This window comes from Salvelinus alpinus, chromosome 9 (assembly GCF_045679555.1).
Source record: "Salvelinus alpinus chromosome 9, SLU_Salpinus.1, whole genome shotgun sequence".
Taxonomy (NCBI): domain Eukaryota; kingdom Metazoa; phylum Chordata; class Actinopteri; order Salmoniformes; family Salmonidae; genus Salvelinus; species Salvelinus alpinus.
The window spans coordinates 13,883,592-13,899,006 of NC_092094.1; the positions used below are offsets into that span (position 1 = coordinate 13,883,592).

Consider the following 15,415-nt stretch of genomic DNA (forward strand, 5'->3'; position numbering starts at 1 on the left):
GGAACCACCAAGACTCTTCCTAGTGCTGGCTACCCGGGGAAACTGCGCAATCGGGAGAGAAGGGCCTTAGTCAGGGAGGTGACCAAGAATCCGATGGTCACTCTTACAGAGTTCCTCTGTGGAGATGTGAGAACCTTCCAGAAGGACAACCATCTCTGCAGCACTCCACCAATCAGGCCTTTATGGTAGTGGCCAGACGAAAGCCACTCCTCAGTAAGAGGCACATGACAGCCCGCTTTGTTTGCCAATAGGCACCTAAAGGAATCTAATGAAACCAAGATGGAACTCTGAATGCCAAGTGTCACGTCTGGAGGAAACCTGACACCATCCCTATGGTGAAGCGTGGTGCTGGCAGCACTCAGGACCTCAGACTGTGGTGAAGGTTCACTTTCCAACAGGACAACAATCTTAAGCACACAGCCATGACAACGCAGGAGTGGCTTCGGGACAAGTCTCTGAATGTCCTTGAGTGGCCCAGCCATACCCCGGACTTGAACCCGATCGAACATCTCTGTAGAGACCTGAAATTAGCTGTGCAGCAATGCTCCCTATCCAACCTGACAGAGCTTGACAGGATCTGTAGAGAAGAATGGGAGAAACTCCCCAAATACAGGTGTGCCAAGCTTGTAGCGTCATACCCAAGAAGACTCGAGGCTGTAATCACTGCCAAAGGTGCTTCAACAAAGTACTGAGTAAAGGGTCTGAATGCTTATGTAGATGTCATATTTCCATTTTTGTATTTATAATAAATTTGCACAATTCTAAACTTGTTTTTGCTTTGTCATAATGGGGTATTGAGTGTAGATTTATGAGGGGGGGAACGATTTTAATACATTTTAGAATAAGGATGTAACGTAACAAAATGTAAATGGGGCTGAATACTTTCCGAATGCACTGTAAATGTGATCATAAAAATACACCTTATGGAACAGCAGGGACTGTGAAGAGACACACACAAAGGTACAGACACACGCATACATTGTAATATTGTTGTGTGTTGGTATTATACATTTTGTATTGTAGATATGTAGTGGTGTAATAATGTTATGGTGTACTGTTTTATATGTAAGTGCTTTAATGTGTTTGGACCCCAGGAAGAGTAGCTGCTGCTAATGGGGATCCCTAATAAATACAAATGCCAAAATCTACCTGCATTTGGCGGGTGTTGATTTTAGGCTCTGGTGCCTAGGCTAGGTGCCGGACATCTTTTTGATTGTTTTCACAGCCTGGAATCTGCTGCGATCTCATTCACACAGCTTGTGGTTTTCACAGTTAGGTGGACAGAGAATCAGGTTGCAGAAGATTCCAGGCATACCTGGGAGACATGTTGAGAGGTGTGAACTTCCATAGAGACCGAGGAGGAAGTGTTTTTAAAGGTTCTTGATTGATTAGAATGATTCATGAGAAACTATCTTTTTCCTGGAAATGTTGACATTGAATGTTTTCTTAACTTTGTACCTCTGACTGTACATTTTGTGCTCTCCGAGATCCTTGGGACAACCTTAACCTACCCTAACCGTTTTACATTTTGTTGGGGTAGGGACGTCCAAAGGGTCCCTGATACCATGGACCGACAGGTGATGGGTGTCATTGATTGGTGAGAGAATAACATTTGTGCCAGAAATGTTGACTTTTAACTTTTTTACTTTTGGTCCCTCTTACAGGTGACGGGTGTCGTAGGAAGAGCGGAGCTCCTGTCCTCCATCTTCCTCCTGGCTGCGTTCCTGGCCTACACCAAATCTAATGGAGCCGACCAATCCATCGGTGAAACTACTTTTACTGTAGACCTCCACCAATACTGTCCCCCTGTTTGTCTCACACACACACACACACACACACATGCACACACAGGTTTCAGAGGGAAACAGGACAAGGAGATGCATGCTCCTACTTGCTAGTCTGTTATTCAGTGAGTCTACTGTACCCCTCCCCCTGTTGGTTGCAAGCCTTCAGAGAACAACAAGACAACAAGACCCATGCCCTGACTCGTTATGGCACCCTCATCATAGGCGGTTGGGGTAGTATTCATCGTCAAGTCTCGCTTTGCACCGCACGCCTTAGACCGCAGGAACTATTCGGAATGTCAGATGAACCGTTTCAAATGGATAGAGGAACTTATTACAGGCTTTGTGTAGGCGGCCGTGTTGATAGATAAAGGCTTAATGATGTGAAAGATTACATTTGAAGATGCAATACATTTCCATTGAATCATGATAGGGTTTGATTTCTGAAAGATTACAGGACAACTGTCAGAATGGGGAAGTTAAGTGTCTGAAAGAATGTGTCAATTGGTTTAAGGAAAATAAGGTAGATGTCAACTCAAGGAATGATTTGAGGGCACCAAGGTTATTTTAATGAACTAAAACTTAAGCGAATCATAAAAACAATTTAGTAAACTGAAATAAAATAATAAACAAACCTGTTATAAAAACAAAAAATGTAGTGAAACTATTCTTTGACTCCAAAACTAAAATGTAAACAATCCAGAATTATGTTCAGTTTTAGTTTTTTTATGGGGGTAAAAATCTAATGGGGTTTTCAAGCTTCTGAATCTGGCCAGTCACATTGAGATTGACTTCATAATTTATAGGTAGACTCAGCTAGACGACATTGCCACAAGCAGCAACGGAGATATTGGGCACATTTTGAAGGATAAGGCTAAAGCAACAAACTGTAGACGAAAGTCTAGGAGTGAAGTCAGGGGAGATGCAACAGCTGAAAGTCAGCCACTGGTTTTCCAACAGCATATATCCACTGTACACACAAATCGCGTCAAATTGGTTCCTGTGTCATTTGTCTTTCGTCACGTTCACGAGTCAAACAAAAACACCCTAATGATTGGTTGACAATAGAGACTTCCACAATGCAGACGATGGCTGCAGGATGAAGTTGGTGATGAGCAACTTAGAAGTTGGTGATGAGGCGGAGCTTAGAAAATGGTAAATTATCTGCATTTCTAGTGTTAAACAGTTAAATCTGTCAAGTGAATTTGCGTGCAAGGAACGAAAACTTGAGGAATTAACTCCCATTTCAACAGGCCTCAAATGTCAAAACAAAACATGTACACTCCACATACGTGAATGAGAAACTGAAAGAATTGGCCATTTATGTAATACACATTTTCCACTCATCACACCACATCAATGTATATTCCGGTGGCCTATAGTCCATGTTCATAACACGCAGATACAGTAGATACACATTTTCCTCCACAAACAATTTACAAAGCCTCATTCAAACAGCCAGGTGTGTTTTACACTGTTTAACAAGTACGGTTGCCAAGTGAGAGTATATTATTGGAAACTTTCGAAGTTGACCAATAAACTACCAGATTTGTGGTATCTTTCAAGCATTTTATGTAGTCTCACAAGACATCTAGTGGCCCTTTTGGGCACATCAGATTATTACAGGTATCTGTAATCATCTCTGGCCCTCTGTGTGGACATGAAAAATATATGAAATAATTATAAAAGCTGTAAAACATAATCCTAAATATAAACCAACTTACTGAATACCGTTTGGTGTTTAATGAGTTTCAGCATGGAATATTAATACTTTTTTGTTGTACACACTTACATATTGACATAGTAAAATATATATTTGTTCATGTTTTGGCGTGAAACTGGTGGCAGTTATGAAAAGTCAATGGGTACTCTCCTCCAGGAGGTGAAGGGAAAAGAGTTGCAGAGTTCATAGAAAATGATGGCATTGTTGGTTAGATGCTTTTTTCATTCGGCTATTTTCTCTTGAACCATATGGTCTACTAGAAACTCATGGATAATATGGACACAGATGCAGTTAAAAAATATTTTATATATATGTCAGAAGTTTACATACACCAGCCAAATACATTTAAACTCAGTTTTTCACAATTCCTGACCTTTAATCCTAGTAAACATTCCCTGTGTTAGGTCAGTTAGGATCACCACTTTATTTTAAGAATGTGAAATGTCAGAATAATAGTAGTGATTTATTTCAGCTTTTATTTCTTTAACTTCTTTGGGGTAAGGGGCAGTATTTTCACGTTTTGTAAGTCGCTCTGGATAAGAGCGTCTGCTAAATGACTTAAATGTAAATGTAAAAGTGTGCCCAGAGTAAACTGCCTGCTACTCAGGCCCAGATGCTAGGATATGCATATTATTAGTCGATTTGGATAGAAAACACTCTGAAGTTTCTAAAACAGTTTGAAAGATGTCTGTGAGTATAACATAACATAACTCATATGGCAGGCAAAAACCTGAGAAAAAATACAACCAGGAAGTGAGAAATCTGAGGTTTGTAGTTTTTCAACTCTTTGCCTATCCAAGATACAGTGGAAATTTGGTTCGATTGCACTTCCTAAGGCTTCCACTAAATGTCAACAGACTTTATAACCTTGTTTGAGGCTTCTACTGTGAAGGGGGAGAGAATTAGAGCTGATTGAGTAAGGGGTCTGCCAGAAGGCCATGTGCGCAGTCAGACGCACGTCCGTGAGAGTTAGCTGCGTTCCATCACATTTCTAAAGACAAAGGAATTCTCCGGTTGAAACATTTTTGAAGATTTATGATTAAAAACATCCTAAAGATTGATTATATACATTGTTTGACATGTTTCTACGAACTGTAATATAACTTTTTAGACTTTGTCTGGACATATATATATATACACTGCTCAAAAAAATAAAGGGAACACTTAAACAACACAATGTAACTCCAAGTCAATCACACTTCTATGAAATCAAACTGTCCACTTAGGAAGCAACACTGATTGACAATAAATTTCACATGCTGTTGTGCAAATGGAATAGACAAAAGGTGGAAATTATAGGCAATTAGTAAGACACCCCCAAAAAAGGAGTGATTCTGCAGGTGGTGACCACAGACCACTTCTCAGTTCCTATGCTTCCTGGCTGATGTTTTGGTCACTTTTGAATGCTGGCGGTGCTCTCACTCTAGTGGTAGCATGAGACGGAGTCTACAACCCACACAAGTGGCTCAGGTAGTGCAGTTCATCCAGGATGGCACATCAATGCGAGCTGTGGCAAAAAGGTTTGCTGTGTCTGTCAGCGTAGTGTCCAGAGCATGGAGGCGCTACCAGGAGACAGGCCAGTACATCAGGAGACGTGGAGGAGGCCGTAGGAGGGCAACAACCCAGCAGCAGGACCGCTACCTCCGCCTTTGTGCAAGGAGGTGCACTGCCAGAGCCCTGCAAAATGACCTCCAGCAGGCCACAAATGTGCATGTGTCAGCATATGGTCTCACAAGGGGTCTGAGGATCTCATCTCGGTACCTAATGGCAGTCAGGCTACCTCTGGCGAGCACATGGAGGGCTGTGCGGCCCCACAAAGAAATGCCACCCCACACCATGACTGACCCACCGCCAAACCGGTCATGCTGGAGGATGTTGCAGGCAGCAGAACGTTCTCCACGGCGTCTCCAGACTCTGTCACGTCTGTCACATGTGCTCATGTGCTCAGTGTGAACCTGCTTTCATCTGTGAAGAGCACAGGGCGCCAGTGGCGAATTTGCCAATCTTGGTGTTCTCTGGCAAATGCCAAACGTCCTGCACGGTGCTGGGCTGTAAGCACAACCCCCACCTGTGGACGTCGGGCCCTCATACCACCCTCATGGAGTCTGTTTCTGACCGTTTGAGCAGACACATGCACATTTGTGGCCTGCTGGAGGTCATTTTGCAGGGCTCTGGCAGTGCACCTCCTTGCACAAAGGCGGAGGTAGCGGTCCTGCTGCTGGGTTGTTGCCCTCCTACGGCCTCCTCCACGTCTCCTGATGTACTGGCCTGTCTCCTGGTAGCGCCTCCATGCTCTGGACACTACGCTGACAGACACAGCAAACCTTTTTGCCACAGCTCGCATTGATGTGCCATCCTGAATGAACTGCACTACCTGAGCCACTTGTGTGGGTTGTAGACTCCGTCTCATGCTACCACTAGAGTGAGAGCACCGCCAGCATTCAAAAGTGACCAAAACATCAGCCAGGAAGCATAGGAACTGAGAAGTGGTCTGTGGTCACCACCTGCAGAATCACTCCTTTTTTGGGGGTGTCTTGCTAATTGCCTATAATTTCCACCTTTTGTCTATTCCATTTGCACAACAGCATGTGAAATTTATTGTCAATCAGTGTTGCTTCCTAAGTGGACAGTTTGATTTCATAGAAGTGTGATTGACTTGGAGTTACATTGTGTTGTTTAAGTGTTCCCTTTATTTTTTTGAGCAGTGTATATACACACATATAAATATATACATATATATATATACACACATATAAATATATATAAACTCAGCAGAAAAAGAACATCCTCTCACTGTCAACTGCGTTTTTTTTCAGCAAACTTAACATGTCCATACAAATATTTACACAAGATTCAGCAACTGAGACATAAACTGAACAGGTACCACAGACATGTGACTGACAGAAATTGAATAATGTTTCCCTGAACAAAGGGGGGTCAAAAGCAACAGTCAGTATCTGGTGTGGCCACCAGCTGCATGAAGTACTGCAGTGCATCTCCTCATGGACTGCACCAGATTTGCCAGTTCTTGCTGTGAGATGTTACCCCACTCTTCCACCAAGGCACCTGCAAGTTCCCGGACATTTCTGGGGGGAATGGCCCTAACCTTCACCCTCTGATCCAACAGGTCCCGGACGTGCTCAATGGGATTGAGATCCGGGCTCTTCGCTGGCCATGGCAGAACACTGACATTCTGTCTTGCAGGAAATCACGCACGGAGCGAGCAGTATGGCTGGTGACATTGTCATCCTGTAGGGTCATGTCAGGATGAGCCTCCAGCAGGGTACCACATGAGGGAGGAGGATGTCTTCCCTGTAATGCACAGCGTTAAGATTGCCTGCAATGACAACAAGCTCAGGCCAATGATGCTGTGACACACCGCCCCAGACCATGATGGACCCTCTCCACCTCCAAATCGATCCTGCTCCACAGTACAGGCCTCGGTGTAACGCTCATTCCTTCGACAATAAACGCGAATCCGACCATCACCTCTGGTACAAAACCACGACTTGTCAGTGAAGAGCACTTTTTGCCAGTTCTGTCTGGTCCAGCGACGGTGGGTTTGTGCTCATGGGTGATGTTGTTGCCGGTGATATTCGGTGAGGACCTTCCTTACAACAGGCCTTCAAGCCCTCAGTCCAGCCTCTCTCAGCCTATTGCAGACAGTCTGAGAACTGATGGAGGGATTGTGCGTTCCTGGTGTAACTCGGGCAGTTGTTGTTGCCATCCTGTACCTGTCCCGCAGGTGTGATGTTCGAATGTACCGATTCTGTGCTGGTGTTACACGTGGTCTGCCACTGTGAGGACGATCACCAGTCCGTCCTGTCTCTCTGTAGCGCTGTCTTAGCCGTCTCACAGTACGGACATTGCAATTTATTGCCCTGGCCACATCTGCAGTCCTCATGCCTCTATGCAGCATACCTAAGGCACGTTCACACAGATGAGCAGGGACCCTGGGCATCTTTCTTTTGGTGTTTTTCAGAGTCAGTAGAAAGGCCTCTTTAGTGTCCTACGTTTTCATAATTGTGACCTTAATTGCCCACCGTCTGTAAGCTGTTAGTGTCTTAGCGACCGTTCCACAGGTGCATGTTCATTAATTGTTTATGGTTCATTGAACAAGCATGGGAAACTTTTCAATTAAGATCTGTGAAGTTATTTGGATTTTTACGAATTATCTTTGAAAGACAGGGTCCTGAAAAAGGGACATTTCTTTTTACTGAGTTTATTTAAATACATATATATAAAGGCTTTTCAAGTATATATTACCAAAGATATGATAGATTGCCATATATCTTCTGTTAATTACCAAAATGACTGAAGATTCCGTTAACTTTGGTAAATTACTGGTAGCTTTGCAACTCTAATAACAAGCAAGCTGATGTTTTGCATCATTCTGGCTGAATTTGGTGTAGTCAACAATGAGGTAGAATAGGGCATATAGCAAGTTGTGTGGAAATGCATTCATTTTTGGAAAATATGATTGTGTGTATGAATATGACCTCTGGCAACATCCTATTCTCTATTTTCCTTATTTTTTTCAACCTTTCTTTCTCTCTCTAGTGTGGACTCCCATTGCTGTGACTGTGGTTCTGGTGGCTGCAGCCACTTTATGCAAGGAGCAAGGCATCACAGTCATCGCCATCTGCTGTGTCCACGAGGTGTTTGTTGCACAAGGGGTACGTTTTGAGAGGAGAAGTAGGCGCTCAACCAATGTGAAACGAGGTGCAATCATAACAAGATACAAACTTTTGAAAAGAAACGGCTTAACGCTCACAATTAAAAACAAAGTACTTTATTAACGTAGTGTAATTTAGGTCAAAAACAGGATGTTTACACCGTCAATGGCCCTTATCAGAATGACAACAAAATGGGAATGAACAAAATTGCACAAGGGGTAAGGCAGGCCATGCCCGTAACCTCGCTCCACAGTGCAACACTCGCCATCGCTTCAACAATTACTCACACTGCACGGTCACGCCCTCGCTTACAAAACCCCAGTAATAAAATGAGTTATGGGACGATTCTCTTTTTTAATGATACTGGCTAGCTCCCATTTTTACTACAAAAGGGTTACTTTAAAAGGAATGATGGTGAGCAGCTGTTTTGGCGTCTCTCCCTCGTCTTGGACACTTTATCAATGCTAAGGCCTCTGCTTGCAGATGAAGAGGAGTCTTGGCTTTGGCTCCCTGATGCGTTTGTATCATGTAACTCGTTAGTCTATTTTTGCCTCCAAATATTAAAGAATCTTGATCCATCTGGTTATATTAGTTGAGGATTTGTTTGCACTTCATAGAACAGCCACTGTTTGGTTTAAATGCTTGATTTCACTCTGTTGATTTGCCTTCAAGCTTAGTATTCAGACAAGTCTAGGCCTTGTATCAAGAAAACATTGTTAACTGATCAGTGTTTCTCAACTGGAGGTTGACTAGAATGACAAATCAACACAACTGACCTCTCTCACCCCATTGTGAATCCCGTGTACAGATAAGTCATTTAATTGTTTCTCTCACTGTCTATCTCTCAATCCCCCTGTCCCTCGTTCTCCCCCCCCCCCCACCTCTCAGTTCACACTGCCCATGCTGTTGGATACTCTCCTCCAGGTGCTGAGGGGTAAAGATGGTTTCCCCTATGCTGTCCTGCAGACGCTCCTCAAGCTCATCGTCCTCATCATCAGCACCTTGCTGCTGGTCATCATCAGGGTCCAGGTCATCCAATCACAGCTCCCTGTGTTTACCAGGTGGGTGGAGCTGTTGATGTGTTTCCATGGCGGCAAAGATGGTGTGCATATTTTTGTTTCTGTTAGAATCCATGTTTTTGCTCATGGTAGCCCCACCATTTGGAACAGTACATAGTCTATTACCTAATCAGTGACCGCTGTTCGACCTTTAAAAGTGTAGGCCTAGATATAGTGAGAAACACATTGCGTTTACAAGATCGATTGAGAAAATAAATGTCGAACCTGCATTTTCAAGGTGTTGAAATGTTTGTTTTGTGGTTTAAAGGACTGTTGCAGTTCCCCAGATAGGATCGACAGGGCTCTAAGGTGACAACTTTGGTCACATATGCTCCTAAATATTTTGCTGTGCAACCTGAAATTTTAATTTGGGAGCACTGTGCCTGTAAAAAGAAATATCCCAGATAATTGTTGTAATGATTAGGCTTCACTGTAGCGTAGTTTCCGAGGCCCTAGAGAGTGCAGATTCGTTAGTGTTATGGTTGTACCATTACTACAGAGAAAATGTCTTGTTTCTTCCCCAAACAGTTGCTTGCTAAATAAATATTGCAAGGATTATTTGTTTTTAAAGGCAAGTACAAATGAATTGTAAATTAATGCAAAACATTTTTGGGTTATGTTACCCTGCCCTTTGCTTTCACTGCCTTTTTTTTGCTGCAAAGTTTTAGCACGTTCATTCCGTTTAGGTGAGGTTTAGAGGGAGGGTGTAATGATGATTCTATTGGTCAACCGAATTTGGAATGACGCTTCATCCTAATTATACAGTGGGGAGAACAAGTATTTGATACACTGACGATTTTGCAGGTTTTCCTACTTAAAAATTACAGACCTCTACATGCTTTGTATCTGGAGAAGGTCTGTATGGAGTGGGCCAAAATCCCTGCTGCAGTGTGTGCAAACCTGGTCAAGAACTACAGGAAACGTATGATCTCTGTAATAGCAAACAAAGGTTTCTGTACCAAATATTAAGTTCTGCTTTTCTGATGTATCAAATACTTATGTCATGCAATAAAATGCAAATTAATTGCTTAAAAATCATACAATGTGATTTTCTGGATTCCGTCTCTCACAGTTGAAGTGTACCTATGATAAAAATTACAGACCTCTACATGCTTTGTAAGTAGGAAAACCTGCAAAATTGGCAGTGTATCAAATACTTGTTCTCCCCACTGTATATCCCAGTTAGCAGCTTATAATGATGGCCAGTATAGCTATGTTAGATACCTAACTAACTTTCAATGCTGAGGCAACAATGTTTTCTGCCAACTAGCCAGCTAGTGTATAATTATTATTTTACTTTTACATTTTTGCTAACAAGGGCACAGTGGCCCACTGGAACTGACTAGGGCAGTTGCGTTGAACGTATTGCCGCCACACCGGCAGTCATGAGTCATGACCGCAGTAAAATTCCATGTGACTGTTGAGTCATGGTAATCTCCTCTTATGCACTCTGGACATGCTTTGGTAGTACCCAACTTTCTAACGACCAGCAGGTCCTAATGGCCTGGTACGCAGGGCTCTATTGTCCCTCTAACCACTGACATCAATGCAAATTAAATCAAAAATCACATCAAACGCATATCAACAGTATCGTTTCCTGTGATGATCAATTTGAAGAAAGAGGTTCAGCAGGTTGAAACTGAGTGTAAAACACGGTCGTTGTGGATGTTTCAAAGCCTAACACAACGTAATGGACCAGCACTTTCTAAGGTGATGAGTAATTCAAAACACATATACAGTGGGGCAAAAAAGTATTTAGTCAGCCACCAATTGTGCAAGTTCTCCCACTTAAAAAGATGAGAGAGGCCTGTAATTTTCATCATAGGTACACTTCAACTATGACAGACAAAATGAGAAAACAAATCCAGAAAATCACATTGTAGGATTTTTTATGAATTTATTTGCAAATTATGGTGGAAAATAAGTATTTGGTCAATAACAAAAGTTTATCTCAATACTTTGTTATATACCCTTTGTTGGCAATGACAGAGGTCAAACGTTTTCTGTAAGTCTTCACAAGGTTTTCACACACTGTTGCTGGTATTTTGGCCCATTCCTCCATGCAGATCTCCTCTAGAGCAGTGATGTTTTGGGGCTGTTGCTGGGCAACACGGACTTTCAACTCCCTCCAAAGATTTTCTATGGGGTTGAGATCTGGAGACATGCTAGGCCACTCCAGGACCTTGAAATGATTCTTACGAAGCCACTCCTTCGTTGCCCGGGCGGTGTGTTTGGGATCATTGTCATGCTGAAAGACCCAGCCACGTTTCATCTTCAATGCCCTTGCTGATGGAAGGAGGTTTTCACTCAAAATCTCACGATACATGGCCCCATTCATTCTTTCCTTTACACGGATCAGTCGTCCTGGTCCCTTTGCAGAAAAACAGCCCCAAAGCATGATGTTTCCACCCCCATGCTTCACAGTAGGTATGGTGTTCTTTGGATGCAACTCAGCATTCTTTGTCCTCCAAACACGACGAGTTGAGTTTTTACCAAAAAGTTCTATTTTGGTTTCATCTGACCATATGACATTCTCCCAATCTTCTTCTGGATCATCCAAATGCTCTCTAGCAAACTTCAGACGGGCCTGGACATGTACTGGCTTAAGCAGGGGGACACGTCTGGCACTGCAGGATTTGAGTCCCTGGCGGCATAGTGTGTTACTGATGGTAGGCTTTGTTACTTTGGTCCCAGCTCTCTGCAGGTCATTCACTAGGTCCCCCCGTGTGGTTCTGGGATTTTTGCTCACCGTTCTTGTGATAATTTTGACCCCACGGGATGAGATATTGCGTGGAGCCCCAGATCGAGGGAGATTATCAGTGGTTTTGTATGTCTTCCATTTCCTAATAATTGCTCCCACAGTTGATTTCTTCAAACCAAGCTGCTTACCTATTGCAGATTCAGTCTTCCCAGCCTGGTGCAGGTCTACAATTTTGTTTCTGGTGTCCTTTGACAGCTCTTTGGTCTTGGCCATAGTGGAGTTTGGAGTGTGACTGTTTGAGGTTGTGGACAGGTGTCTTTTATACTGATAACAAGTTCAAACAGGTGGAGTGGAGGACAGAGGTAGTCACCTTTTCCAACAGTCTCAAAGGAGTTTCCACATATGCTGAGCACTTGTTGACTGTTTTTCCTTCACTTTGCGGTCCCAAACCATCTCATTTGGGTTGAGGTCGGGTGATTGTGGAGGCCAGGTCATCTGATGCAGCACTCCATCACTCTCCTTCTTGGTTAAATGGCCCTTACACAGCCTGGAGGTGTGTTGGGTCATTGTCCTGTTGGAAAACAAATGATAGTCCCACTAAGCGCAAACCAGATGGGATGGCGTATCGCTGCAGAATGCTGTGGTAGGCATGCTGGTTAAGTGTGCCTTGAATTCTAAATACATCGGTGTCACCAGCAAACCTCCCCCACAGCATAACACCTCCCTCCATGCTTTACGGTGGGAACCACACATGCGGAGATCATCCGTTCACCTACTCTGCATCTCACAAAGACACGGCGGTTGGAACCAAAAGTGGTGGACGAGAGAGTAGTCAGTCATTGTGGCCCTGTGACCGAGGGAAGCCGGTGCGGTGGTCGTTGAATGTATTGGTTAATCCAACCCCCTGCTTACTCATGCCAGGTATGATGGAACACATTTGGATTCCGGGAGTCCAGGCACACGCACAGACAAAATATGGATACGTAACAGACATATTTAGGATATCCAGGGATTTAAACTAAGTCCATGGTCATTGTGTAATTCCTCAGTGGAATGTGAAATATTGTTTTTTGTTCCAGGTTTTAAATCTTAACAGGGTCAGGGAGTGCCGGCTCAACTGCATTTGAAGAACTTGGAATATTTTTAAATCTCCATTATTTAGGGATCTCCAGTCAAGCACAGACAGGAACAACTTGATGGCATCATGTTGATAACATTCCTAAAGATTTGTTTTTGTTGTAATCCTTCAGCAGTTAATCCACTGGCTGTCTCCAGATTGTATCGCTGAATTAGTGTTATCAGAAAAATAACAATTTCCCAGACATAATAATGCTGCATATTTGGATAATCACCATCTTTGTGTGTGAGCTAACAGTCGTTCGTTTATCCCTTATCGATGACGTCTGAATGGTGCTCCTCCTTAGAGCCATGTAGACTAAAACTCCATAACTCTCGTGGTCCTGAGGTATATGAATCATGAATGCCAGCCCCTTCACAGTCATGAGGCTATTTTCTTTGGAACCAAACCAGGGTCAATGGGAGGTGGTGAAGGCTAAAAAAATCTATACTGAAGCCATTGTAGTGTTAAAAATGTATTACATTTTATAGCACTTTTTTTACTCTCAAATCGCTTTAAGCAGGAAAAAAAGACAAATGGTTCAATAGACAATCATGGCAGGCAGGGTAGTTCATTCATGGCTTGAGCAGTCAGCCCCAAGAGGAAAGCTAGAGTAGAGGTACTTTAGAGTTGAAACGGAGGGGGCTCACATCCAGGGGGTTTCAGACTGGTCCAGAGCCGTTCATCAGGGCACCCTGGCCCTTGCGGTCTCTGAAACAGCGCTTCTCAGTAGTGGTTTCTGAAGTCAGACTCCATAGAACATTAAAACGGCATTCTACTCCAAAATGAATGAAAATACAATTATGCTGATATCTAAAATATAATTTCCACTTCCAGAAATTAGGCAAATAATATATTGGTTAAATTGTTTGTTAAAATTATTTTTACGTATTGGACCATGCATATAGCCTATGCATGGTCCATTATTATCAGGTATGCTATTAGCAATAATCATTATCAACAGTATCCCATCTGATGCAGTGTAATGGCTATAAATAAATACGCTGAAGCATGGGGTTGTCTATCTGCATTTTTACCCTATTGAGCTAGGCATTAGAGTAGCGGGTGAGCTAAAAAAAAATCTAGCTGGTGTAATGAAAACATTTTCAGCGTGTGGATCGGCTTGTGGCTCAGAACAATTACATTGCAGGTTGGAAACATTTTAAATCAAGATGGTACACTTTTTAACAACCATTCATTAATTAATTAAGGCTTTCGTCCATTAGAACATATTCTCTGGTATTATTTATACTTTTTTGTGTTGACACTTCCAAATTGTTGGAAAAATAATGCTCCTATTTCTTGATCTTGTTATTGTTACTGTTATTATAATAAGTAATGTTTTTATCATTATTAGGCGTAGTATAGCAGCCTTGTATAACTACCATCGAGCTTTAGGCCTAAGAGCACATCTTGTTTAGTCTTATATCGTAGCTTACTTAGGCCAATATTTCAATACTTCTATATCACTCATTCATTCATGTCATCACACAGCATATAAGTTATTCATGATTTGAAATGCAATCAAGCATTTTATTTTGAAAATAAAATAAAGCGAGCTTTGAATAATTAGCTTTCCATTTCAGAAATTTTATTCACAAATTAATGCGACTGTTTTTAATCTTTGCTGTAATAAAAGCTTGACGAAAAAACATTACAACTCTGGTATGCTTATAATTTAGTGTTTCCATTGTTCTAAATGTTCAGAAATTATATTGTAATCTATACAGCACCTGTTTGGCACACATAATGTGCACATAGCGCTTGCTCCTTACCTTTTTCTTGATCTCCAGTTTTTTCCACAACTAGTCACATTTATTCCACTCATCTGACTTTCCCTTTACCTCCTGAGCAACCTGTAAATATCCCCCTGTTTCGAGGTTATTTGCCACGTCCTCAGCATCCATTTTGCTGTCACAACTACAAATACCTAGGTGTCTGGTTAGTCCTTCCAGACCCACATTAAGCATCTCCAATCCAAAATTAAATCTAGAATCGGCTTCCTATTTCGCAACAAAGCCTCCTTCACTCATGCTGCCAAACATACCCTCGTAAAACTGACTATCCTACCGATCCTTAACTTCGGCGATGTCATTTACAAAATAGCCTCCAACACTCAGACTGCATCCACTGAGTAATCAGTGTCATCTGTTTTGTCACCAAAGCCCCATATACTACCCACCACTGCGACCTGTATGCTCTCGTTGGCTGGCCCTCCCCACATATTCGTCGCCAAACCCACTGGCTACAGGTCATCTATAAGTCTTGACTAGGTAAAGCCCTGCCTTATCTCTGGTCACCATAGCAACACCCACCCGTAACACGCGCTCCAGCAGGTATATTTCACTGGTCATCC

The 15,415-nt window shown here is 42.6% G+C and overlaps 1 protein-coding gene across 1 annotated transcript in view; it reads left to right on the top strand.

The window, feature by feature from the left end:
• The window catches only part of tmtc3 (transmembrane O-mannosyltransferase targeting cadherins 3), a 136,974-nt gene that overhangs the window by 31,158 nt on the left and 90,401 nt on the right, over positions 1-15,415 (top strand). The window contains exons 4-6 of the mRNA XM_071416073.1: positions 1,665-1,764; positions 8,068-8,183; positions 9,072-9,244. Of these exons, the coding sequence (XP_071272174.1) occupies positions 1,665-1,764; positions 8,068-8,183; positions 9,072-9,244 (389 nt within the window). The remainder of the gene's footprint in view (positions 1-1,664; positions 1,765-8,067; positions 8,184-9,071; positions 9,245-15,415) is intronic.